Below are 25,989 nucleotides of genomic sequence, written 5' to 3'. Positions count from 1 at the left end.
CAGGCTGCAATCTGAGTTGGACAGACAGCATTGTAATACTGGGGCCGACAGAAAAGAGCAAGGAGAGAAAATAGCACAGATGTGCTGCCACTTGAAGCAACGCTCATCACCTCCGCTTCTTTGTCTTCAGAACTTGTCATCATTGCTCTGAATTGTTTTCTGAAGCAGGTAGCCCTCAGTAACCTCTCTGCGTGTGTTCTTACCGTATGCAAATGACACCCAGTAATTAAAGTTCATGAGGAGCAAGTAGCCCCTCCTCCTGAGTGGGGTTCCACTGGATTTTTAAAAATGGAAATGGAAAGAAAAAGTTTCTGATAAAGAGTTGGCAAGGAGAAAGGAAATTAACTTCCTTTCTTCCAACAGCAATGGAAAAATCTAATCCAAGATCCTGTGGCTGTATGGGGAAGGTGCTTCCCAGAATGGAACAGAATGTAGGGTGTGAAGATGGCCTGTGAGAAGGGACCTAGGAGGAAGCAGCAATGCCAATGGAAGAGTGTGGGTCAGCATGCCAGCACGAACCTCATGAATTGCCTTTGAGGGCCGGGTGGGGAGCACAAGTCTGAACTTCTTCATGGAAGTCAACATTAGGAGTCCTTTAATACCCGCACCTAGGCTTTCTTGTGTAGCCTGCTTGCTCCTTGGGATCTTGGCTGCATTTTGTACAGATTGAGAACTCTGATGTCAGGAAGAGCCATTTGGGTACTGCTGGTGTTCCGGCTGCATTTCCATGCTTAGTGTGAGCCTGCAAAGGGAAAAATATGATCATTTATCAGTGGTGTAGTAGCAGGCTGTGCGATGTGTCTTCAGCTTTGCATCATAATGGTCCCGAGTGGCCTGTCTTTATTTTTTTTATAGCTCTCCTCCTTTTCCTTTCAATGTGGTTTACTGTTAATTAAATCCGTGCATTACGGTTGTAGCTGCATCCATCCATCAAAGGGCAAGTCAGGTCAACTCAGCCCACAGTGACTACAAATGATGGTTATCTTCTAGAATCGCACTGGAGAAAAACACACACAGGTGGAAGTTAATGTACCTTGCTTCAACCCTGCCTCTGCCATTCATCTCTATAAAAGTTTTATCCATTGTATTTTAATATTATCTTAATGTTATTTAGCAGTACAAAGTTCCAGAGGTGAGGCTGGGCATGTGATTACAAAGCTGCATTAGATGAATCCATTCAGAAACATTCTCTGATGAGCATTGTAGGCCAATGGATTATTCTAGGAACCACATGGTCATGGGGATAGAATATATTATGAGAGATGAAGTACCATCAGTTTTGTTATCCATTTTATCTTTTGTGACTTTTTTCTCTCTTCAACTACAGAAACAGATGTTTTATTGGTCTAAACATTTTTCTTCATGTATGAGACCTCAGTTCAAACATTCCGTCATCCAAATGCCATTATTTCAAGACTTTTAATATTCTTTCTTTCTTGAAATAATATTACCCAATGATTCACTATCCAGTCTACATATAAATCATACTACTGCCCATATTATTGAATCTGATGAAATATGTGTTATTATTTTTATATTTTGGGAAAAATTTCAAGGTTTATAGAATGTAAGTAGCTCAGTAAAGTGGGGTTTAATGCCCATGATTTCTAATTAAATAGGAACAGGCAGCAGGGACCTTAAACAAGATTTAAATTATTTCCCATGCTTTGATGGTTTGAATCCATTTGTGTGTTAAGACATTTTCATAGCTGACTGAGTTCTTTATTTCACTCTCAGATATTATGAGCAGAGTAGAGAATTAATTGTCACTCTGTGGGGCTCAACTCATGACCCAGAGAAAAGCACCCAGGAAGTCTGGTACCCTTGGCATTGCCAGCTAGGCCATCAAACAGGCGATAAACCACCCAGGAAGACATAAGGTAGCTTCCCCCATAATGGCTATGTTAAAGACTGGGAGCAGGTAACATTGGCTATTTCCCTGCCCCAGGTTAGAATCTGAATGGTATTTGGCTCTCCCACATTTAGGTAAAGCAGAATCTCTTGAGGGACCTTGTTAATGTGAAGAGAGTGTTCTGAGTGGTTATTATTGTTGTTTTTTTTAAATTCTCTTCTATACAGAGTGCAAGAGTTTTCTCCATCTTCACAAGGAGAACCCAGAATGGCTTTTACAGGTAAAACTTGAAAGTGAGTTCCTTTGGGTTTTGTCATTTTCAATCCTGTGCCTATGAGCAGGTGTTAGAAATTCAAGTCAAGGGCCTGCCTGTACTCTGCTAGTGACCTGGGGTGGCGGTGGTGACAAACCCCATTCCTGTTGTGTTCACATGTTTACCACAATCTCAAAATAGTGTGCAGACAGCTCTGTCTCTGGTCTTAAGGTCCTGCACAGAAGACCTGTGAGTGCACGTCAAGTCTGTATATGTGGTGGCATTAGCTGACCAGAGAGTCCAGGTATCACTTTCCCCTCTGGAACTCAGTTTGCTCAACTCATGAAAATTCTTTGTAGCCATAAAGAGTCATATGTTTGTCTATTGAAAGTGACCCCAACATTTCTGGGACAAGCCCCACTAAGCCCGAAGCCAAACCATTTTTATAGAAATGATAAATGGCCTGTGTCTCTGAAGAGCTGAAAGCTCTGTCTGCATTCTTCCTCAAGGTTCATTTCAGCACGGTCTTTGCTCTTTGAACAGTTTTCTTGGCAGTCTCAGGCTTGAGAAGGCTCTGAATCCACACCTTGCTTCTGTTCCTGCTCACTCTTCATGGAAGGTGGACATCATGAGAGAGATCAAATGGGCATGCTTCTGGTGAAGTATGGGGTGAGGCTAGATAACAAGGTGGGGCCAGAAGTGAACACTTCTAGTAAGTTTGATTCCTAAATTACCACTGTGCTCCCTGAATATTAGACATATTCCTATTTACATCTTTTATGACTGATAACCTCAGAGACAACATATTGTGTTTGTGTGGCATTAAGGAAAGAAAACTCAGCAGTTCCCTTTGGATTAATCTGACCAAGTCTGAATTACCATCTGTTCTTCCTGTGTCTTCTGTGTATCTGCAATTTGTGGTTTCTGGCTTGTCTATAGGATCTCTGTTGTGTATATCTATATCTGACTGGTGGCTACCTGTTCATCTTCCTGTGTCCCCAACAAAAGACTTTGCTCTATATGTATTGTACAACACAGAAAGCATCACAAGGGTAAGGAATGAGGGATATTTTACAGAAATAACTTTAACCATTTTACAATGAATTAAATCACTGGCTCTAACTGACCCTAGAGCACTCAGTACTGAAAGCATACCATTATAAAGCAATATCTATTTATAAATGTTGTTTCTGACATTTATAGTGGATATTTGTTGTATAATATTGCTTTTACTTGCTATCATAACACCCATACAAACACACTTGCATTGCTCTCTGAGTCAGGGACATGGAAAAGTGGATCAATTAAAATTAAAGCTGTGCTTCATTGCCGGTTATCAAAGCTAACCACAAGGCAAGTAAGGTGGGTTGTTACATTGTTCTCTTGAAGGCAGAATAAACAAGTGGGCAGAATACACAGTGGGACAGCATGCTAAGTCTGAAATGACCTCACAGTGTGTTAGATTCGCTAGGAGGTTCAGCAAAAGTTCCAGTCTCTTTGAATGTAGGAGCCATTTTCATAAAATTCTATAGCATACATATTCATGATTTTTCTCTTTATTTTATAATATTGAAGTTTTGCCATATTATATTCCCAAGATGTTTAACAAAGGCTTTACAGTACTTCAAAGAACCATGGAACAATATCACAGTAACAATAAAAATGTAAATACTTCTATATGCCAGTGCTGCTAACTATTTTAACCACTGAGTCCCCACAGAAGTCCTGTGAAATGGTAATACTCTTATCCAAGGTTTAGATAGAGAATCTGAGGCACAGAATGGCTTAGGAGCCTGACCAAGGTCACTGTGGTAGCAAATGGTAGAACCAGAAAACAAAATGGGCAGTCTGGCTCCAGCTCAGTAATCCAATGCTCTCATTAGCGAACCAAGGTGAGAAGGGGTGAAGGAGTCAGAGTCACAGGTGCAAAGGGCAGGGATCCAGAAAGGAGGAGTGGCAGCCAGCTCTGAAAAATGAGAGTATAGAAAAATTGATCCTCGGGTGTTCAGAGCAGGACAGAATCTCTGGGATCAGCCTTATCTTCTTTGCAGACCTGTCATTGCCTGAAGTAAGGATTATGGGACTAGAAGATTATAGGTATTGACTGAATGTAAAACTGGACTTTTAAAGTCAACCCCTTAATTCTGCATTTCCTTAAATCCACTAGTTCCCTGTTCTGACCATCTATAATAGTACTGGAGCCCTTGGGCCTTAGTGGTATAGTTTTAACATCTCCTTTCCCTCCACGCTGACCTTCTTCTGAAAGGCAGTGCTACCTAGAGCTGTGGTCCTTCTGAGGATAGGCTCTGTGCCTCATGAAAGGATTCTCAGGGAAGCAGTTTGAAGACACCCATTGAGATTTCCCTATGCCTCTGATGCTTCGGTTGCTGCCACTATCTCATCCTGTCTTTGAGAGTGTGTATATTTCCCTGAGAGTGTGGCAACAGACAGATCTGAGAACTTCTCTACTGTTTAGCAGACTCCTCTGGGTCAGACAGGAACTGCAAACTTATTATCATGAATAATGAAGGAGCCCTAGCCCAGAGTTCTTTGCTCTCTACCCTAAAGGAATGAAGCTCACTCCCATTCAATCACCTTTTTGGCAAATCCTGTAGAAGCAGGTGCCAAGTAGTTAATGAGATTTTAAAACTGTGAACAAGATCATGGCTACTCTCTCACTTCTAATTTTCTCCTTTAAACACGCTATAGCCTTCCATTCCATTCTGCGCACAAGCTAGAGTTACTGAAGAAATAAATTGATGGGCAGTGGCTGTCTTGGGCATTGCTTACCATTGATGAAGACTCTGGACTCAGTTCTCAGAATGATCTTTTTATGGAAAAAAATGTTTTTTTTTCCATAATTGATCTATGTTTTTTTCCTTAAGGCAGGAGGCTTCCATTACAGCTGCCTCACTGAAGTTCTTCAATCTATCTTAACCAGTTGGCTAGCTGGTCAGATATAAGCAGTCTTGAAGGTCATTGAGGATGGATCTCCCCTTCCTGTGTTTCTGTTAACACATTATTTTAAAGAAGGGGGAAAGATCACAATTGCCTTCAGTCTTAGGGTTCCTATTGTTGTGAAGAGACACTATGAGCCACAGCAAAGGAAAACATTTAATTGGAGCTGGCTCATAATTTCAGAGGTTTGTTCATTATCATCATGGCAGAAAGCATGGTGGCATGTCTTCACGGTGCTAAGGAAGGAGCTAAGGGTTTTACATTCTGATATGCAGGCAGCAGAAGGAGACTGTGTACTACACAGGGGATGGCTTGAGCACATGAGACATCAAAGCCTGCCTCCAAAGTGACACACTTCCTCCAACAAGCGCACACCTACGCCAATAAGGTCTTACCTCCTAATGGAGACATAGCTATGTGTCAAACACTTGAACCCATGAGTCTATGGGGGACGTGTCTATTCAAACCACCACATCTCTCCTTATAATTTAAAATACACAGGAAAAGGAGGATGTTAGGAGTGGCTGGGATTTTCTAAGGCCCATTAAAAGAAGGCTATTTCCTCCTGGTAAAGCAAGATAATTTAGCGGATTTTCTTTTAACATTACTTTTGTTGTTAGATTTTTTTTTTTTAAGTCTACTGTGTTTCTTGATATTTAGTTGTAAAAAAAATAATCTGAGTTGGTTGGAGAGTGATTTTTCTCAACTACCAGGAAGATTTTAGTATTACCAACTAGCTAGAGATTCTCTGGTAAAGAACACAGAGAGCCCCTGCCTCTAAGAGTCAATCCACATGAACCCGTCAACCTCCTGGACAGGAAAACAGTCACCAGGAAAGCGTCATCTTCCTATATAATTAGGAACATAGTATAGAACCTGCCTAAATATGTGGTTCAATTGTCCCTTTGGTTATTACTCACTTTCAACCCTCAACATTGTGGCCACACAAAGAGATACCGGTACAGTCCTGGTTGGTGTTATGTTAACTTGACATAGCTAGTTATCCAAAAGGAGGGAGCCATAACTGAAAAAATGCCTTCATAAGAGTCTACTGTAGAGCAGTTTCTTATTAGTGATTCAAGGAAAAGATCCAGCCATTGTAAGCAAGGCCATTCCTGGGCTGGTGGTTTTGGGTTTTATAAGAAAACAGGCTGAGCAAGCTCTGATGAGCAAGCCGGTGAGCAGCACCCATCCATGACGTCTGCATCAGCTTCTGCCTCCAGGCTCCTGCCCTGTTTGAGAGTCTGCCCTCACTGCAGGATGACGAACTGCATATGGAATTGCCATATGGAACTATGAGTGAAATAAGCCCTTTTCTCTGCAAGTTGCTGTGGTCGTGGTGTTTCAACACAGCAATGGCAACCCTAAGACGGGCACTGTCTACTGTATATCATAAGAACACATTTGTTCTCCCTCCTGCAGAAACGATTCTCTATGTACACACTGTTGAATGTGTCATTTGCTATGAGCTAACCTTCAATCTAGATGCCATCCAAAGGTCTGGTTCAGGAGGAACACAAGCCTCTGTGGCCTTAGTGTCACAACCCCCACCCCCACCCCTCATCTCCCACTACTGGAGGAGTCTAACGAGAAAAGCAGCGACACCATAAATCTTAGAGACAAGCCTGACCCCTGACTAGGAGCAAGTCTGGAAGGCTGCCTGCCTTTGTTCCTTCTCTCTCTGTAATCCACTGACTATAGCTGAGAGGCAGAAAGACCGTTAAGGTATTTTCAGGGTGCAGGCTCTCTGGATAAAATAGTTTAAAGATTTTACTCTTGGGCTTTGCATGTGACAGTCAGCATGGCTGACTGCTTGCACACTCTCACTTTGGGAGAATGCATTCTTCCACAATTGCTCTTTTAGTAACATTGACGCTCACATGCTTGAGAGTGTCTCCTGTTATTCTTTTATGAATACTACCTATTTTCTACACCATGTTTGGTGTTTTAGATTCCTAAGGCAACAAAGAGACAGGAGTCTGACCTTCAACAGATGGGGCTGTATTAACATGCACAACGAGGGCAGCCTCTTCCTGTGGGAAGTTGAGGGGTCTGCCAGGGGGAAAAGCTGGCTGTGACCCTTTATATTGGTGGTGAATGACTTGAGGATGAAGAAACTGAGGAGTTTGGGAATGAGGAAATTGTTGGAGCCATAGCAGGCTGTGTATCTTTCCTTCCTGAAACCATTTGTTCAATGTGAGGCAGACTGTTTCTGGAGGCAGTCTGTCTCAACAGACAATCCTTGTTTGGACTAACCAATAAGGTTGAACATGGTCATCTGTAATTCTATGAGAGTCCTGTTTTACCACTGAGGTACTCATCAGGTGTTGCATCTGAAATCATTTGACAGAGAATACATGGACTGTAGAGTCAATGGGAGACAGAGGGAAACACTGGAGCCAAGGATGCTAACAGAAGATAGAGGCTTGAAGGTTCCCATCATCACACTGTATGGATTGGGTGAGTCATTTTCCCCCAGTTTTAGTGAGGAGGTGGTAGAGATAATTACAGCTAAAGCCAGACAACATCCAGGCGTGGAGGACAAGAGTCAATTGTCCTTAGTGATCTGAAACCTGATTATCTCTCTCTCTATCCCTATCTCTCTCTCTCTCTCTCTCTCTCTCTCTCTCTCTCTTTCTCTCTCTCTCTACCATCTCTATCTCTACCATCTTTATCTCTATCATCCCTCTATCTCTATCATCTCTATCTCTATCTCTACCTATCTATATGTGCATGTACAAACATATGTATATGCATGTGTACATACATGTAAAGTACATGTATAGTACATGTAAAGTACATGTATATTTAAATCTCACTCCAAGACTCCATGCCCAGTAGTATTTAGCCAACACAAACTGCACTTGATGGAGGATAAAGTTAAGGGAAGTTTGGTGAGGATGTATAAGAAATATCAAATGTGAGTCTTTCCCATCAAATACTATAAAAATTATGTTTAGAACAAGCAATTCAAATCCTTTTTTATCTTCTCCCACCTTGTAAGACTCTCATGTAAATGTTCTCCCCCTCCACACACACACTATTATGGGGAGCCAACCAGAGAAGAACACTCAGACACATCTATAGCAAATTGAAACTCTTTATTTCCACTAGCCAGAACTATACTCAGTTATTCAGAACCACGTATTTAGAAAAAGGGGCTTATAATGGCAAAATCCACATCCTGCTATCTTGTTCCACAGCTTCAAGGGGGAGGTTTTATGCATGCAAGAAGTTTTACAGGAGCTATGATAAGGAGTTAGCTGTTGGGGAAGATTTGCTTAGGCAAGCAGTTTATAGAAGCTAAGTTAACTGGGGTATCTTGACTTGGGTTCCTAGACTAGAGTTGGGTGACTTTCCATTTGATTTTCCATCGAGGAGATCTAATTGTCATTAAATCTGAAATGGCTTCAGTGAGAATATGAGATGGTGGAACCTCTGCACTAACTGCTCTGTCATATTCTCCACTGGTTTTATGAGCATGAGTCAAATCACTGAGTCATCCTGTTCTATGGGGGCAATGCTGGTCCTAAGGACAAGTAGCTTACCTGATTTTTTTTTCTCTGTTTGATGTACTTATCCATGCAATTGTGTATACAGGGTCCTACTATAAGCTTGATCAGGATAAAAACCAACAATCTTGACTGATGCTGTCATAAAACAGTTAGTTATGGAAAACATGCAAAAACTGCTACTAATTATCTGATTCATGTCTCCTTTCTTCAATTTCTTTGATATTTTCTCTGACCATGGTATGGTTTTCTCTAATTACCTGTGACTGGTTGGCACAGAAACTGCAAGCTTCTCCTAAGGTTATACAAAGCTCTCCCTGTTTTATGAAAAAGGTCTAGCATTCTTTAGTTCTGTAGGACTACTTTGGCAAAGTAGTCAACTTGGCTTTCCATCTTGGAAATAGAATTCTCCAAATGTCCTAGGCCTAAGTCTATCTTGGAACTGAATCCCCTAAAATTTTTATTCCTAACAATCGAGGTTAAGGTGCCTATGGCACATGAATGGATATTTCTGCCCCTCCTAGGATTGTGTCTTTATTCCAGGGTTTCTATTCCTTCACAAAACATCATGACCAAGAAGCAAGTTGGAGAGGAAGGGTTTATTCAGCTTATACTTTAACACTGCTGTTTATCAGCAAAGGAGTCTGGACAGGAACTCACACAGGGTAAGAATTTGGAGGTAGGAATGAATACAGAAGCCATGGAGGAGTGCTACTTACTGGATTGCTTCCTGTGGCTTGCTCAGCTTGCTCTTATAGAACCCAAGACTACCAGCCCGGGGATGGCACCACCCACAAGGGGCCCTCCCCTTCTTGATCACTAATTGAGAAAATACCTTACAGCTGGATCTCATGGAGGCATTTCCTCAAGGGAGGCTCATTTCTCTGTGATAACTCCAGCTTGTGTCAAGTTGACACACAAAACCAGTCAGTAAAGACTGGGACCAGAATTGGGATCTGTTTGACCATCATTAACGTTCAGCCAAGGGCAGTAGGAGTTCTCCCCTCTTCTCCATTACTGGCATATATCTGGGGAATGGCATAGAACAATGTGTATGAGACTATCACAGTGAGTTGGAGGAGGCACATTTAATCAAACTGTTAATATAAGTAAGGCAGTTGTTAGCTACAGGGGCATGAAAGAATATTCTGTTCTCAAAGCTAGCTTTGGTTAGTTGTTGGGCATTTGAGCAAATGTCATAAAGTGAGGAAGCAAGACTATAATTTGAGGACATGATGGAGATACCTTGTCCTTGGCAGGATGATTCACCATTGGCAGGACATGCATAAAATTGTGGTCCTTGAAGGCCTTTTTCTAGCCAGTCTCCACATAGTGATTAGCTAACCTCTGTCCCTTCCCTAGACCTTCACTGTTTCATCCCTGGAAGGGACATAAGAGAGCAGAGGTCTACCTGACTTTCCCATCATCAGTTTTTCTGAATTCTTATGTCCAGGTTTAGGGTAGGTGAGGATTGTGTATTCCAGGTTAGTAAACTCTGGTAAGTATTATTATTAAGGTATCCAAGGTCCAAGTGATGGTCTATCTGTAATTGTTTTTATAGATGAATCTATAAGATGACAACAAACACTTAACAACAGTTGGGATGAGAATATTTGAGTAGGGTCCCTTCCGACAGGTTCCAGGGTTCAGAAAGGGATCCTCTATATCCAAACCAAGTTTCCTGGGTGGAACTGGTGGGTGAGTTGAGAGGTGGGAGAAGGCAGGACTCCCTTCACAGTCTGGTCAGTAGCCTGGCAAGCTTCTTGCAAAGGATGCAGGGATTTGAAAAGGGAGTGATTATACATTTCTGCCTGGGAAGTCGCTCAGAGTTTGGGTATGGTGGGAGGTGTATCTGAAACACAATTTCAAAAGGAGAATGCTTTTTCTGGTAAGGACCTCATTGGGCCCTGAGCAGGGCAAAGGGGAAGAGGTTGGCCCAATTTTTGACAGTTTCCATGAGCAATTTGTTGAAAGTCTTCTTAAGACTTACTTGTCTGTCCTACTTGACCTAAGCTCTGTGGCCTATATCAACAATGCCATTTCCAACTATTTTATATCTGTTTTTTAGATTGTGAGCTACTTTGGGCATGAAGACCAAGCCATTATTGGATTCCAAAGTTAGGCGAGGTCCAAACTTAGGAATTATTTCTTAAAGAAGTTCCTTAGTAATTATTAAAGGAGTCTCTGAGTTGGGTAGGTTTCCATCTATCATGAAAAAGTGTCTACAAACACTAGCAAATATTTACAGCCCAAAAGAGTAGGCCTGATTGCACTCAGATATTCTCTACCAGAGTACTTAGAACAAAAGCCTTGTAAAAGTAAAACCCAGGTCCTGTTAGTTTGGTCAGCAGCTGCAAGGGGTAGAATTTGTGTAAGCAAGCAGTTTAACAGAAGCTAGGAAAAGTTAACTGTGGTATCTTGACCTCAGGTTTTAGGGTAGACTTGGGTAATTTTCCTTTGCAATGTATTTCCCTGTAAACCACCAGGTACAATCTGTTTACATAAAGTTCCCTGTAGTGGGTTTTGCCTAATGCTAATTAGAGTAACTAAATGCTTACTAGTATCTCAGTGTAGCTTCTGGTAACCTACCCCAAGTTCTGATTAGTAAATAAAAATGCCAATAGCTGGTAATTTGGTAGGACAGACAAGTGGGATTTTGGAATTTCCTGGGCTTGGGACCATACCGGGAGAATGTGGAGGAGAGGAGAGATACCTTGACTGAGAAGAGTGTAGAACAGAGAGGCATGGCCGCCATGTGAAGGAGCTAGGAGGGGGTGGCCCAGTTGGGCAGTCCTCTGGGTCCAGAGAGAAAGATAGAACACAGAATTTAGTTAAGTAAAAACTAGGGATTAACCTTGTGGAGGTTAGGCAGTGGCCCAGCTATTGAGCTGCCTAAGGCATATTAAAATATAAAGGCTGTGTGAGTGTCTTTCATTCGGGAACACAAACTAACCCACCACCGGGATTTATTAATTAAAAACTTAATTCAACAGTCCCCCATTGCATCCCAGGAATTTGATGGCCTGGAGCACAGACTATTTCCCCTTAGTCTGGTGACCCCTTTCCCCTTCCTCCTTCATTTTCTGTGTGTAATTTTTTTCAGACTGGCCAGTCAGGTAAGACTGGGAAGTTAGACCTCATCTAATTAGCAAAGGATATAATCACTACTTGAGTTAGAATAAAAACCAAGTGCACTTCCAGTCTGTATTCTCTCTTTGGATCAAGAGCAAGTCTACTTGTCCAGACACTTCTGCTGGAGGATGGTCTCTTTCTTTCTTTGACACCTGAATTTTTTTCTAACATTAGGGATGAGGGTGGGGGTTGGTGATGGAGAGCTGGGGATGGGGGGAGTTGCGAAGGTGGATGAATATGATTAAAGTCCGGTTCTTTTAAAGTTTTCAAACAATTAATAAAAACATTAATAAAAACTTAAAATCTTAAAACGGAAAAGAGAACAAAATAGAACCAATTCTTAAGAATGTATATAATATTCCCAGAATTCCCTGTTTGTTGTCTAGGCATAGATGCTTTCCTATGTAATGAATGAGAGAGTTACAGAATAGAACATACAAGTCTGGCCCCCAAAGAAGACACATCATTAAGGCTTAGAAAGCTCTAGAAGATAGGCAGATTCTGTTTCCAAGATGGAAGAAGTAATGGGGTTCTAAGGATCAAGTGTCCTACTTGTCATATCCTTTCCATTTGACTAAACTTCAGAGGAACCAAGTTCTCTGTCTGGAATTAGGCATGCCTTTCAAGATCTAGTTCAACCCCTGACCCTCCAGATAGCAATTTACTGGATTCTATCTGTGGAGATGTTTCCCACCTGGGCTCCAGTGTTTCCTGCTGGGTAATTTGCATATGAAAGTAGAACTTGATATGCAAACCCAAGGCTTCAAAAGCATCAAGAGTCTTCTTTCTAAATGTTAAAGAAAGAAGTCCAAAGTCTGGACATTTCCACTTTTGCAATCTGCAGAGGCAGCTTGGCTAACTTCCAAAAATGGTTCTCACCGGCTTGTAAGCCACAGCACCCTTCATATGCTCACAAAACCAAAGACAAACAGGATCTCTAACACTAACAGAAGGGAGACAGTGAGTGACACAACAGGTTTGGCAAATGGGTACATAGGACAGGGGAAGGAACCAGAATCCAAGGGCACCACCAGGTGGTCATGATCGAGGTTGAGTGACCTTGAGCTTGAGTAGATCCTCTATCTTCTGTACCATCCAGTGGGGGTCTTTGGAGAGCAGGAAGTCTTCAGGTTCCACATGGGAAGCATGCACCCAGGCCACAACACCATTCACCTTAAGGCCTGTGGGAGTGGCTAGCAGCACCAGGAAGAGTCCCATCCATCGTGGTTCTAGCAGCTGTCCCCGAAGCCTCTTTACATAGATCCAGTCACCAGTCTGGAAGCAGTGAGGAGTCTCTGGCATCACTGAAGCATTTAAGGCAGACAGTTTGGGCCAAATCTTATGTTGTGGGATACCTATGGGGGTGGGGAGGGCAGTAGACACCAAAGGAGTTTGGGTACCAAAGAAGATCTCAAAAGGGGTCAGGTTAAAATGGCAGGGGCTGTTCTGGGCTCAGAACAGAAACAAGGGGAAGGGCACTACCTAGCCTGAGCTAGTCTCCAAGGTCAATTTAGTTAAGGTCTCTCATAGGGTTCTGTTTATTTTCTCTTCCTGCCCTGAGCTCTGGGAAGAGTGTGCCCAATCATGCTTTCAATTAGTTCCCAATATCTCTGTCAATCCCTGACTTACCTTAGAAACAACAACAGGACCATTGTCTGATCCAATTACCTTGGGCACTAAGAAATTAGAAAATTTCTTCTAATCATAATAGCTGTTTCCTGCTTGGTGGGGAAAGTCTCAACCCATCCAGAGAAAGTATCCACATACACTCGAAGGTATTTGTAACCACGTTTTTCTGCTTTAACTTTTATAAAATCTTTTAATACACTCTAGGCTGTTCTCTTCTAGGTCTTTTGCCCTGTTTACTCTTTGCTATATAAGCATTCATTTGCTGGCATACCATACACTGTTCTGCTATCTCTTTGGCCCCAAAACCTGAGTCTTATAAATACATACTTTGGGTTTCTTAACTGCTTGGACAAGCTTTTTATCCCTTAAATTAGTCCGTCTGTGCATTTGGCCTAGTAAGTCTTTTGCTTACTTCTGGGGAATATAGTTGTTCCTTTGTGGCTACCATCGTCCTTTCTTGGTAATAGTTGGTAGGGTGGCTAGCAATCTGAGTCCTTTTGTCTTCAGCATGTTCTAAGTGAGGCCATCCCTTAGTCCAGTCCCATTTCCCAGTGGGTGTGTCTTGCAGGCCCATAACTGGGATAGGCTCCTGCATAGTCACTTCTGGAGCCACTTGCTCTGCCTGGTTATTGCCCACTGAGTCTTTCCCTTCTGACATCCTGGGCAGTGAATAATACTCACAGTTGCCAGCTTCCTTAGGGCATCTAAGAGGGCGAAGATTTCCTGTTTGTTTCCTCTGATGTGAGCAGTCCTCTCTCTTGGCATATATCCCTGTGGACGTGGGCTGTGGCAGAGGCATACCTGCTATCCACATGGATGTTAATTTTCTTCCTGGCTCCAAGTGCCAAGGTCTTGGTGAGGTCAATTAGCTCCACTTTCTGCATTGAGTGCCAGGGGGTGGAGGTTCTGCCCAGATGACATTTGTGCCATCTACCACAGCAGCACCTGCTTGTCTCTGACTTCATGGAGAGAACTGCTCCTGTCTGTAGCTTCGACTTTCGGCAGGCATCAGTCTCTCCTTTTGGGCCAGTTAGCTGTAGCCCATCAGGCAGGAAGTGTATCTGGGCCCCCATTTTGGATAGTATGTCTTGCTCTAACAGAAGGTAGGGACAGTCTGGAGTGACCCTAAATGAATGGGCTACCCATCCCATCCCTAGATCCACTGTTCTTTGGGTAGTCCATGAATAGAATACATTTTGGTGCCAGTGGCTTTTTGGAAACAGGGCCATCAGCTTGGAGGACCGGTGTTGAGCCGCTGTGTCCATCAAGAATTGAGTGGATTTCTCCTCCACTCTCAAAGTTACCCTGAGGGGGTCCGAAACAAGTCTCTACTAATCACTATCTTTACCCAAGTCTAACACATTTGCCACTTGGCAGCTTCTTTTTTTTTCTCAAGGCCTGGGAATTCCTGCTCCTGGCTTCCGTTAGGACACTCTCGGGGCCCAGTGACCTCTCTCCTTTAGTATGCGCACTGTTTTCTGTTTCTCTTCTCTGCTTTTTCTAACTACTGTAACCAAAACTCTCTGTAGTTTCCTTCTCTGTCATTTTTTTCTTTCTTTTTCTCTGTTCTCTTGCTCTATCTCCCTATAATGGTAGACGTTCTCAGTGACCTGCACTAAATCTCTCTACAGACTTATTCTTTCTCTTTCTCTGCTCCTTCTCCTCTGTTTCTTTGTCTCAGGAAACTGTACTAAATCTCTCAACGGCTTATTCTTTTTCTCTAGCCTCTGAAGCTTTTTTATCTGATGATGGCCTATAAAAGCCATCATCCCAGTAGTTTTCTATTCCTTTACCCTGGGGTCATAGGGTATATTGCCTTATGGTCTGCTCTAGAAAGGCTGTGATCCCTGTTTAACCTCACATACCTTGGTCAAATTTGTGGGTGTCATGCCGCCCCCTTTAGACCACCTGTCCATGGAGTCTGGTGGTGGACCTTCAGATGCCCCTTACCTTCCACCATATTAAAATCCCATTCAGGTCTAGTCAGGGAAAGCCCACTGTTCATGACAGCCTGGTCAATCGATGGCATCCCTATGTCTGAGGGGGTATTCTTTTTGGCTTCCTGTATTATAAATAACACAGTCTCAAAGAGATTAATCAGTCTCTTGGGAAATATGCCCTAGTGAGATAGCCACCGTGGTATCTAAGGTCTCCTCCTACTCCACTTGTGTGGTTCTCTCTTTCTCCCTCTCGCTAGCTCCTCCTTCTCTCTCCCCTCCAATCACTGGCATCTCACTGCCTTGATGTGAATGGATAGGAAATTTTATAACATTTTACTGGTTCTGTTTAACAAAAAACTTTCTGAGTGTAAATTGAGCATAACAATTACCATTTTGTAAATTATAAAGTATAAGATAGACCTAACACCCAGGCTATCATCTCTATCAATCAAACAGAACCTTTGTCATCTGTGCTATCTTGGAAAACTATAAGAATTAATACCTGACTCATGTCTTGGCTATAAATTTTATGTCATCTGAAAACCATCTATTTAAATCTATCAGCTTTCTCAAAGTTAAAAAAAAGTTAAGCTGGCTATGAGAGTAACAGTCTTCAACCCCTTCAGAAATCTGAGAGTGACCAACTAATCTGAAAATATATAGGAAGCTTAACACAGCTTCTAAGACTTGGCCAAATGATGGAGACCGCTGAGCCTGGAGAGTATTTGTAGATGAAGAGAGGCAATTTTTGCCTAGTGGCTATCTTGCTACAGCCGGAGTAACTCATATGGATGCTCAATCTCTTCTTTGAATCCAAGACAGTTAAGCTGCCAGGCGCAGACTAGTCTCAACAAGTGAAATGAATAACAGAATGTCACATTCTGTGGAGTCCTAACCCCTTTGAAGACTATCTATTTATCTAAAGCATCTCTGAATTGTTGAGCCTTGACAATTTTCAGCTGTTTTGATTAAAATCTTGAAAACACCCTAAGGATAAACTCAGAACCTTTATTTGCTGTTTGGCCCTAAACTCACAGGTTTAAACATCTCAGATCCATTATAATAACAGCAAAAACAGGACTGGGTCTAAACTTTGTACTTTTAAATTTTCAGTATCAATAGAAGAAATTTATACCAATGAAAACCTTGATTTTCTATCAAAATAAATTCTGTGCCAAATAAGAACTTATGACTTGAACTTAATAACAATTATAAAGATTTTTACCAAATGAAATTATGGCTTGATAATCAATCCTATTTCCTTTCTGTTTCAAATCTGACCATTTCTACATTTTCTAGAAAGACAACTTAATAATAATAACAATCCTCTGCAGCCCCAAATCCTAGGGAACTGGGTCGACGAATCTTCGTAGCTTCTTCAAGCTGAGTATGGGCGTTGAGATATTAAGAAGGGGCGGGGGGAAGGGTAAGGAAAATAGGAGAGTTGGTTGGTCTCTGATTTCTGTGTCTTGACTGGATCTAGCTCAAGTCCAGGACCTCAGGAGTTCAAGCAGGTCAGTTCAGCATGTTTGACGAGGAGACTCAGCCTGGCTGTATTTTCTGTAATACATAAATCTCAAAACAAAATTTTAGTATCACAAAGATAGATTTTTTTATTGGGATATTCTGGAATCTAGTCTTCTGGAGGTCTCCCTCTATCATTTCTGATCTACATAGCTCTGGAAGATGTTCAGAGCCTTTTAAAAAATCACTAAGGCAAAAACTTTTTCTCCAAATCAACCTATCCTTGAGCCAGTAACCAGAAAAACCTTCATTTTGACCTCTCTCTGGGAGGAATAATATTACCACAAAGCACAACATCATATCCATTATGAAAATCAAAACAATTTAAAACAAATGAAATAAGCTAAGATATTGTATGAGCCTCTAGTTAGGCATTTTTATCTAGCCAATGAGAAATAATGATTGTGGCTCCAGGGACCTCTCCTCCTCTCTATTCTCAGAACTACCCGACCAACATGAGAAAGAATTCAGAGCTCTTTCAATTGCCCTAGTTAAGAAACCCCAAGAGCCCTCTCTGCCCCACACTCCCTCTACTGCTTTCCACTCCTGCCTGGAGTCAAAGATAAGCCAAATTCCGATCTCTACCCACGGGGCATTCCTGAGTAAGAATGCTCAGGAAAAAAAAAAAAAAAAACCACCACAGAATGTATTGACTAATAACCACCTGACCTCCGAAGGTGTGCATCCCACCCTCCGGGCACCCTCCCCCCTAGAGGAAGAGAGGTGACAGGGGTGAGGGGTGGGAGGTGGGAGAGCCATTGTGCCATGGAAGGGGCAGCTGGGCTCCCTGGGAAGTTGGGGACGGGTGACGGGTATCTGGGGGCATCCTGGAGCTGGTTTCAGTGCACTGTCATGGTGGAAGTGAGCCCTGGCCGGGGAGTGATCCCCCACCAGCCCCACCTCTGCCCTCCCCACGTGCCCCCCCCCCTCCCCGCTAGCCTCCAGAGCAGAGGGACATGGGGAAGGGGGGGATGATGCGAGGGTGGAGGGATCAGGAGGAATGAGGAGCAGGAAAGATCTGCCAGGAACACCTGCATGGCTGGATGTGCGCTGCCCCGGGGTTGAAACAAACACAGAGGAAAAACAGTTTGATCCTTCCAAAGGTGGCCGCCTAGGTCCAGGGACACAGAACAAGACACTAACAAACACAGAGAAAACAGTTCCCCGCCCCTCGATGGGCACAGTTATAGATACCAGGTGTCCCTGCCCGTGGCAGGAACCAGATAAACCCGATAAACGAGATCATAGCACGACTAGGCTCCCGCCATTACTGTCGAGCCATTTCCAGGAGCAGCAGAGCTTTTCTGGCTCTCTCCAGGGCCTGAGACGTTCCCAGTCCCCTGCGGTCTTGATTCTGGGCGAGTTGAGCTCACCACATCAGACACCTTAGTCTCTCTGAGCCTCCAGCCTCCCAGACACTGGAAAGCAAACCGAAAGTTCAGACAAGCTTTCAGACTTGGCCAAACAGCGAGACAGACATAAAACAAAAACACTGTGTTACCTGCTCGAGACCTCTGATCCACTACTCCAGCTTGTCCCCACAGGAGGTCAGATTCCCGGCCAATGCACCAAATGTAAGACTCGAGGGTGTCTTAACTTACTGGAGAGACTACCTGAGTAGACCATGCGGAGATTGGAACCGATGCAAAAAGCAAGAGGATTTTTATTTAATATCCAGCATGCTGAGGCTGGCCCTGCACATGGAGACAGAACGACTATGTTGTCAAGCTGCGGGGGCCTTTATACAGTGTTCAGGGCAGCTGCCATTAGGCACAATGTGACTGGCAGAACAGTGTTACCTTTAAACCAATCGGTGGTTAGGGGATGAGGTAGGTGGTCAACTGGTTTCTGGAATAACTCTGGGCCTCCCTGTGGTCAGAGGAATGTAATTTAGCCTTTTCCTTCTGGGAGGGGAAACACTGGCCCTTCTGTGAGGGGCCAGTGTTCCATGACCTTTCTAAAGTTCCTGAGTTAAACCTTTAAGCTGATATAAAAAGGCCCTTTAGGAAGGAAGAAAGGCACTCAGAATGGGGTTAGTTACTTAATTCACTTAAGCTCCCCAAAATGTAGCAGGGCCTTTGCATAAAAGACTTTACTGGGTGGGAAGGTGTTAATAACTTTGCATCCAAGGTGCAGGAGATAAAAGTTGAATTATTTGTTGCAAACACAAGATATACAAGTGTTATAGTGTTTCAAAGAAAATACTCACATTTAATTTGTTGTGCTGTTTTAACACCAAGAACATTCCCCCTCTAGGGGCTTGCATTGCCGATTTTTTTCAGGGTCACCAGGTGATTGGGAACACAACCTCCTACAGTTCTCAGATCTCCACCAGGCTGCTGGCATCTACTGGGGCAGGCACTGGTTTCTCAGTCACCAGGAACTCCTTCACTTCCATCCCCAGACTGCTGCTTTGTTTACAATAACAGTTATAAGAAAACAAAATGAAAAGGTTCACATACACAAGCCACTAGAATTCAATCCAGAACTCAGCAATTTCAGCGTGGCCCTTTAACACAAGGATGGGACAACTTGGAAACCGAAACTTAAAGACAGGGCAATGGAAACTGAAACTTAGAGACAGGGGAAATGGAAACTGAGAGAGTGAGGAAACTGAAACTGTTCTTTGTTATCTTTCTCCCAGACTAGAGAGACAGCAAGCTGCTTTCTAGGCCACTAGCCTCAGCTTCCGTGTTTGAGAATGCTGTTCTCTGAAGACTTCAGCTCTTGGGAGCAGACATTTCAGGAACTGATCCGGGAGGAGGTGCCTGGTGCCAAGTGGACCCTGCATTTGGATAAGAACATTGTACCAGATGGTCTAACCCTGGGATGGAGGCAGTACCAGCAGACAGTACTTGGCAGGTGAGTGGGGTCCGGGCAGCTGGCTCCCTCAAAGACCCCACTAAGCGCAGAGGCTTAGCTGTCCTGATGCAGCCTCTGACAGCTTATTAGAACAGGTGTGGCTAACCAAATTTTCCCAATCTTTTGTGGTCACAAAGCTAAGCTAGTTAGGGTCCCCTGAACTCCAAGCCTCCATGTTAGCTTTTTGTTTGTTCCTTTGTTTTGTTTTTTTGTCCCCACCCCCGCACCCCCCAGACAGGTTTCTCTGTGTGGCCCTGGCTGTCCTGGAACTCAGAGATCCTCTTACCTCTGCCTCCTGAAGACCCTCTTATGGAGAGAAAACCTAATAAAACACATAAGATGGTGTTGGTATTCTGTCTAAGCTCCACCCCACACCTGCCTGGCAATAGCCAGGTATGCCCTGCCCCATAGATCTGGCCCCCTCCTCTCCCTCTTTGCTCTCTCTCTGCTCTCCCACATACTCTTACCTCTCTGCCCCTTGGGCTCTCCCCACCCCCTCTCCATGTGGTCATGGCCGGCCTCCACTACTCTCTCTCTCTCTCTCTGCCTTTCTCTACCACTAACTCCCATCCTCTGCCCTGAATAAACTCTATTCTATACCATGTCTGTGTGTGTGTGGTCCTTCAGGGGGAAGAGGTGCCTGGACAAGGGCCTGCCTGGGCACCCCCTTCCCCCACACCGCCGTGCCACACCCACTTAACCCCCATCCTCTCTTTTTAAGCCTCTTCATTTGGTGAGTGTTGGGAACCAGAGAGCTTGGCTCAACTCCCCCAGCTGAGCTTTTTGCACAGGTTTCTTGAGAGCAAAACATCTCGTGGCTTAGCTTGATTCCTGCCTTCCTGCCCGGTGTGGTACGGACTTCCCAGGTGCCTGACCTATGACTATAATTGATTTTTCCTGTTCCCTTCCCTGGCCTCTAGTATATATATTGTTGATCTCTCAGTAAAGCTTTGGCATTCTCCTTGCAGAATGACCCGTGTCTGTGTTTTTTGTTAATCCCCCAGGCCTATGCCCGATACTCAGTACCATGGCAGCGCGGGCGCTGTCAGGTGAGGAGACTCGGACGAGAAACACCGTGGATTTTGCTTTAGATGGAAACATGGATTTATCTATAATTTGGGTCCAAACGGAGGATGTGGCTGTTCATAGTCTGCCTCTGCCTCTCCCACATAGCAGTGTTATAATTCACAGATAGGATGAGACAAAATCTGCATGTTATCAGAAATGTTGGAGTGCCTGACTGTAGCTGCCAGATGACACCAGGGAAAACAAGCTCCTTCTTTGGGTCCTTAATCTCCTCACTAAAAGGATTTTAGAATGGAGACTCAAATAAAGCAAGCTGTAGAGCTCGGTAGCTGCTTGGGGGAGAAGGGTTAGGAGGAGATGCCTATAAGTTAAGTTTCTGTGGAGCTGCGTGGTGTGATGCAGCCACGCAGCAGAGACAGGACATACAGAGACCAAGTAAACAAGACTGGTGTCACGGAAAACATGATTAGAGCACAAGTTACATTTTTCTGAGCGTTTGGTTTCAGACTCAGGGATGTGGGACTGAGGTGCATATTTCACATATTAAAACAGACCTGGCCTCCAGGTTCTCCCAGCATCCCTCAGTCCCTACCTGGCATACCCAGCCTCCAACCTTGAGCTTTCTAGCCCAGGGGCTGGGCTTCCCTTCCTCCAGAGGTTCCTCTCTATATAATCCAGGTATTTTGGTATCTTTTCTTCCTCCTAATTCTCCCCTCTCCCCTCTCCTCTCTCCTCTCCTCTCCTCTCCTCTCCTCTCCTCCTCCTCTCCTCCCCTCCCCTCCCCTCCCCCTCCCCCTCCCCTCCCCTCCCCTCCCCCCCCCTCCCCTCCCCTCCCCTCCCCTCCCCCTCCCCCCCCCCTCCCCCTCCCCTCCCCTCCCCTCATGGAGAGTTTCCTGATGACCTTGTTCCCTGGGGCCAGTGAACTTACCCAAGACCCGCTTCCCAGTAAACCTGCCTTTTAATAAAATCTACTCTGTCTTGAACTGGCTCATTTCACCAGCAGAGAAATAACCTATCCCTGAGTAATTCAGAAACGTGAACAGATTTGTAAACCCAAGCAAGGAGAGTTGTCATGCTAGGTCAGATAAGGTCATGGTATAAGGAACAGGAAACCTGGGAAGGAAAAGTACAGTATAATTTAAAGGGTATTCCACCTGTCTATCTAAATCTTGTCTTTGAAGGGGTTTTCCCTCCTATCTGAGGGGTGGGCAACTGGTTAGGTGCTTAGCCAGTTCAATTAGAATATTAAATAGTCACCTAGGCAAGAAATTTTATTCTCTTGACCCAAAAGAGTTTGCCCTTAAGGGGCTTTTATCACTATTCTAAGGCTTAGATTTAGTTGTGAGAGCTTTGAGATTTGACATTCTTTGGAGATATGAACTTCTGATTCTGAGGCCAGAGCTTCTAAATCAGGCCTTCCCACCCTCAGCATTGTATGTCCTGTAGGGAGCTGGAATTGAAGAACAAAAAAGAAAAAAAAATAATTCAAGGGAGTCCTCCTGCCTATTCCTGACCAGGCTGTAGCAACTCTTCTGGCCTCACCGCTGCTCAGCACTAGTTGCTAAGAACTGACTTAGATCAAGCAGCCACTTCGCATCTCTTTTTACAGAAAGCTTGTGGATAAAAAAGAGACTAAACCCCAGGTCCCGGAGTGTCTGAGGAAGAGCCCTTCATTATTAGTCACCTTCTCTATAGTCTTAAACCACCTTCAGGTATCCTCTCCTTGTCAGGAGTTAAAGATGGCCGGCCTGGGAAGTCAAACCCTCTTTTTCCAGAACCTAGGGACTTTTCTAGGGCTCTTAGAACCCTCAGTTCTTTTTATCTCTCTTCAAAAGTACATGCTCACCCTTGCCCTACCTCAAACTATGTCTTATCTCTTAGGAAACCTCAGTCACAGGTTTCCCCATGTTCTAATCTGCTCACCATTTTGCTCACTTGAGATGATGTTCTGTAGTAAGTAGATGAACAAGGCTAGTTTCAGTGGCCCAGGCTGAGAAAACGGCCCTTTCCTTTTGTCCAATATATCCCAAGCAAGCTGTGTAGACATTGTATTATTCACTTTTCTTGGCTGGCAAGGGGACTCAGTAATACTTTTGAGTAATGACACAAAGAGAGATTATACTGAATGGCGTCAGTATTGCCTGTCTCAAAATAGGCACTTTATAGAAATTTCATGTTACCATAATGAAGAAGAAAGTGTTGGATGTAGTAGAATTCTCTTCTCTTCTTCCTCCTTCCCCCCTCCTCCTTTTCCTCCTTCTTTTTCTTTTTCAAGACAGGGTTTCTCTGTGTAGTCTTGAATGTCCTGGAACTTACTCTGTAGACCAGGCTAGCCTTGAATTCAGAGCTCTGCCTACCTCTGAGTGATGGGATTAAAGGCATGTTGAGTGCCTTTAATACCTGTAACAATTCTCTTCCCTTTAAGACTTCCAGAGAGGCTTTTCCTATCAAAGAGGCAGGCTCCAGTAGGAACAGGAAAGTATCTAAAAGAGATTGCCTCTTGTTCCTGTTTATCTATGATCGTGTCACTCAAAACCATGTAAAGTTCTCCACAATGAAGGGGATTCCTAAAATCCCTTAGCTTACCATTTCCTCTCGGATCAGTGGTCAGTTAAGGACACAGAGGATTTCTTTCTTCTGCCTATAGGTTCCAGTGTTCCAGATGTTATAGAAGTTGGACCTCTGCTCAGGTGAAGATCTTGTGCCATGTGTACCAGGACACTTCGACGTCACAGGGCCGGGTACTCATGAGGATCTTTGGTCAGAAGTGCCAGAAATGTTTTGGGTCTCAATTTGAGAATCCTGAGTTCTCTGCAGAGTGCATCAAAAGGATTCTAAATAACCTCGTTAGTTATATTCTGCAGAAGTGCTATGGACACAGGAAGATAGCATCGATCTCGAATGCGTCTTTGGATGAGAAGGTGCTTTTGGATGGGCCCCATGACACACTCAATTGTGAGGCATGCAGTCTGAACCCTCATGGAAGATGTGCCCGTGCACACAGAGTAAGACCACCTAGATCCCCATCTCCATCACCAAGCAGCCACAGTTCCTCTCCACCAAAGAGCCGCCCTCCTTCATCTCAGACTGGGAATATGGATTTGGGGAATAGGACTTTTCAGGATCTCAGAGAGCCCCGTGAGATAGGGCTACCACTATTACTGATTTTGGGTACTGCTGCACTTGCCCTTATTAGTCACTTCATTAGATAATAGCTTTATAAACTTGTTTTAATCCTGTGCTGATCAATAAAATGGATGTCGTTTCCATATGACAGGGAATTCATGTGGGATCAAGCAAGGTCGACTATATAGAATAAAGAATAAAGGTGCTGCTTTCGTCAACATGCTCTGAAAATAGCCTAAACCATGACCACACCCAATAGACCAAGGACAAATTTGACCTAAGGACAAATTTGTATTGAATCCCTAAAGTGTCCGCACTAGCTTGCTCACTTACTGTTCTCAAGCTATGTTGATTAAATCTTGGTGATAACTGTCAAGTGTGTTATGAAATATAAAGTGGCAGCCAGAGTAAGGGAGTACCAGGTGGGCCCCTGCCAAGGTGTCGCCCTGAGAAATAATGCCATGTGACAGAGCTGGTAAGGGAGTTTTATTGTGGGGAAAGGGAGAGCAGAGACCTGGAGAAGTGGGGAGTAGAGCTATGGGGACAGAGAAGGGGGGGGGGGACAGAGAAAGACAGAGAGATGCTGGCCAGAAACACATGGGAACAAGGAAAGAGGAAAAGGGAGGAGGAGGGGGAGGAGGGGATGAAGAGTTAGCAGTCTTCTATAGGCTGCCCCTGCAGCACCTGGCTCAAAACGCTGGGCAGCAGATGATGGTGTAGGCCTAGGTTCCTAGAAGAAGCCTAGTGGAATCTTCTGTTAACTAACAACTAGGATTGTTGTAAATTTTCTATGGCAGACTGGGTAATGCTCCCCCCACCAAAAATGCCCTTCCCCATAGCTTCTAGATTTTGTTAATAAACTGTATTTGTTGGAAGAATGGACTTTGTAGACATGATTAATTAGGAGATTTTGAGGTAAGTCATCTTGCTTTATTGGAATAAATAATAACAGAAGATCCTGTTTTGTTTTGCCTTTTTCACCAGGGTCCACCAAAAGCTCATTGTTGAAGGCTTGGTCTTAGGGTGATGGTGCTCTGGGAGGCAGCAGAAAGTTTAGGACATGGGCTTAAGGGGGCATGGATCACTAGGGCATGTTCTTGTAAGCATACGGAGACCCTCACCTGTTCCTTCCCTTCTCTTACTTCCCGGTCATCATTAGTTGAGCATCCTCTTTCTCCCTACTTAACAGTCAAGTAGCCACATTAATACCTGCAATATGGTGCCAAAATAGTCACAGATATTTTGTCAGAACAAGGGAAATCCAAGGAATACAACTCATAAAAGGAAGGCAAGAGGCTTGACAACAGGAGAGGAGATTTGAGGGTGGAACTACAGGCCTGAACAAAGTGTTTCAAAAGTGAAGGAAAAGTTCACCAACTGTTAGAAGTTAGCTCCCGAAGGCTCAAGCAGCAGAAATGGGCTCTTCCTTAAAGCCTGCCATCATATGACTTTATATTTTAATCATATTTAATCTACTTTTAGAGTATGTGTGTTTATGTATGTGTGCATGTACTTATTTATGTATTTGTGTGTATGTATGTTTGTGTGTGTATGTGAATGTATGTGTGCATATATGTGTGTGTGCATGCATGTATGTATGTATTTGTGCATACATATGTTTGTGAGTGTATGTGTGCACATATATATATATGTGAGTGTATGTGTGTGTGCATGTGTATGTACATGAATGTTTGCATGTATATGTATACATGTGTGTGTGTGTGTGTGTGTGTGTGTGCATGTCGTGGACAGGGCAAATGTGTAGATCAGAGGAAAACTTTGTGGAGCCTACTTTCTCTGTTCATCACATGAGTTCTGGGAGTTCTGGAGCTGAACTCATGTCAGATTTGGCTGTAGGCATTTTTACAAGCTGAGGCCATTCATTGTCTCAACAGTGTACATGGCATTAACTCAGTGAGGATGACTTTGGACACCAGAATTCCAGGATTGTAAAATCCCAAACCACTGTGTGTGTGTGTGTGTGTGTGTGTGTGTGTGTGTGTGTCCTGTTTCTATCTTGGAAGATTGACTTAAAAGCTTCATCTGTAGCCTGGTTATGCTACATAATCTGGTTCAAGCCATTATCCTTCCCTGAGCCTCAGTTTCTCTATCTGAAAAGTAGGCTAAGGTAAAGTATAGGAGATTGATGTGTTTACCTCTGCTCTTTCTCATGAG

The 25,989-nt window shown here is 43.7% G+C and overlaps 1 protein-coding gene across 1 annotated transcript; it reads left to right on the top strand.

Annotated features, from left to right (window-relative positions):
- Positions 1-19,406: 19,406 nt before the first annotated feature.
- Rtp4 (receptor transporter protein 4) lies at positions 19,407-24,770 on the top strand. Its single transcript, XM_052158845.1, has 2 exons — positions 19,407-19,662; positions 23,336-24,770. The coding sequence occupies exons 1-2, from the start codon at positions 19,502-19,504 to the stop codon at positions 23,898-23,900; spliced, it is 726 nt and encodes a 241-aa protein (XP_052014805.1). The 5' UTR covers positions 19,407-19,501; the 3' UTR covers positions 23,901-24,770.
- The last annotated feature ends 1,219 nt before the right edge of the window (positions 24,771-25,989 follow it).

Source organism: Apodemus sylvaticus, chromosome 15 (genome assembly GCF_947179515.1).
Source record: "Apodemus sylvaticus chromosome 15, mApoSyl1.1, whole genome shotgun sequence".
Lineage (NCBI taxonomy): Eukaryota > Metazoa > Chordata > Mammalia > Rodentia > Muridae > Apodemus > Apodemus sylvaticus.
The sequence above is the reverse complement of the archived record's forward strand: the minus strand, read 5'-3'. Positions and strand labels throughout refer to the sequence as shown.

Coding starts and splice junctions, on each gene's coding strand:
- Rtp4 (XM_052158845.1), top strand. CDS start 19,502: ATGCTGTTCTCTGAAGACTTCAGCTCTTGGGAGCAGACATTTCAGGAA. Junction 19,663..23,335: donor CAGCAGACAGTACTTGGCAG/GTGAGTGGGGTC, acceptor TTCTGCCTATAG/GTTCCAGTGTTCCAGATGTT.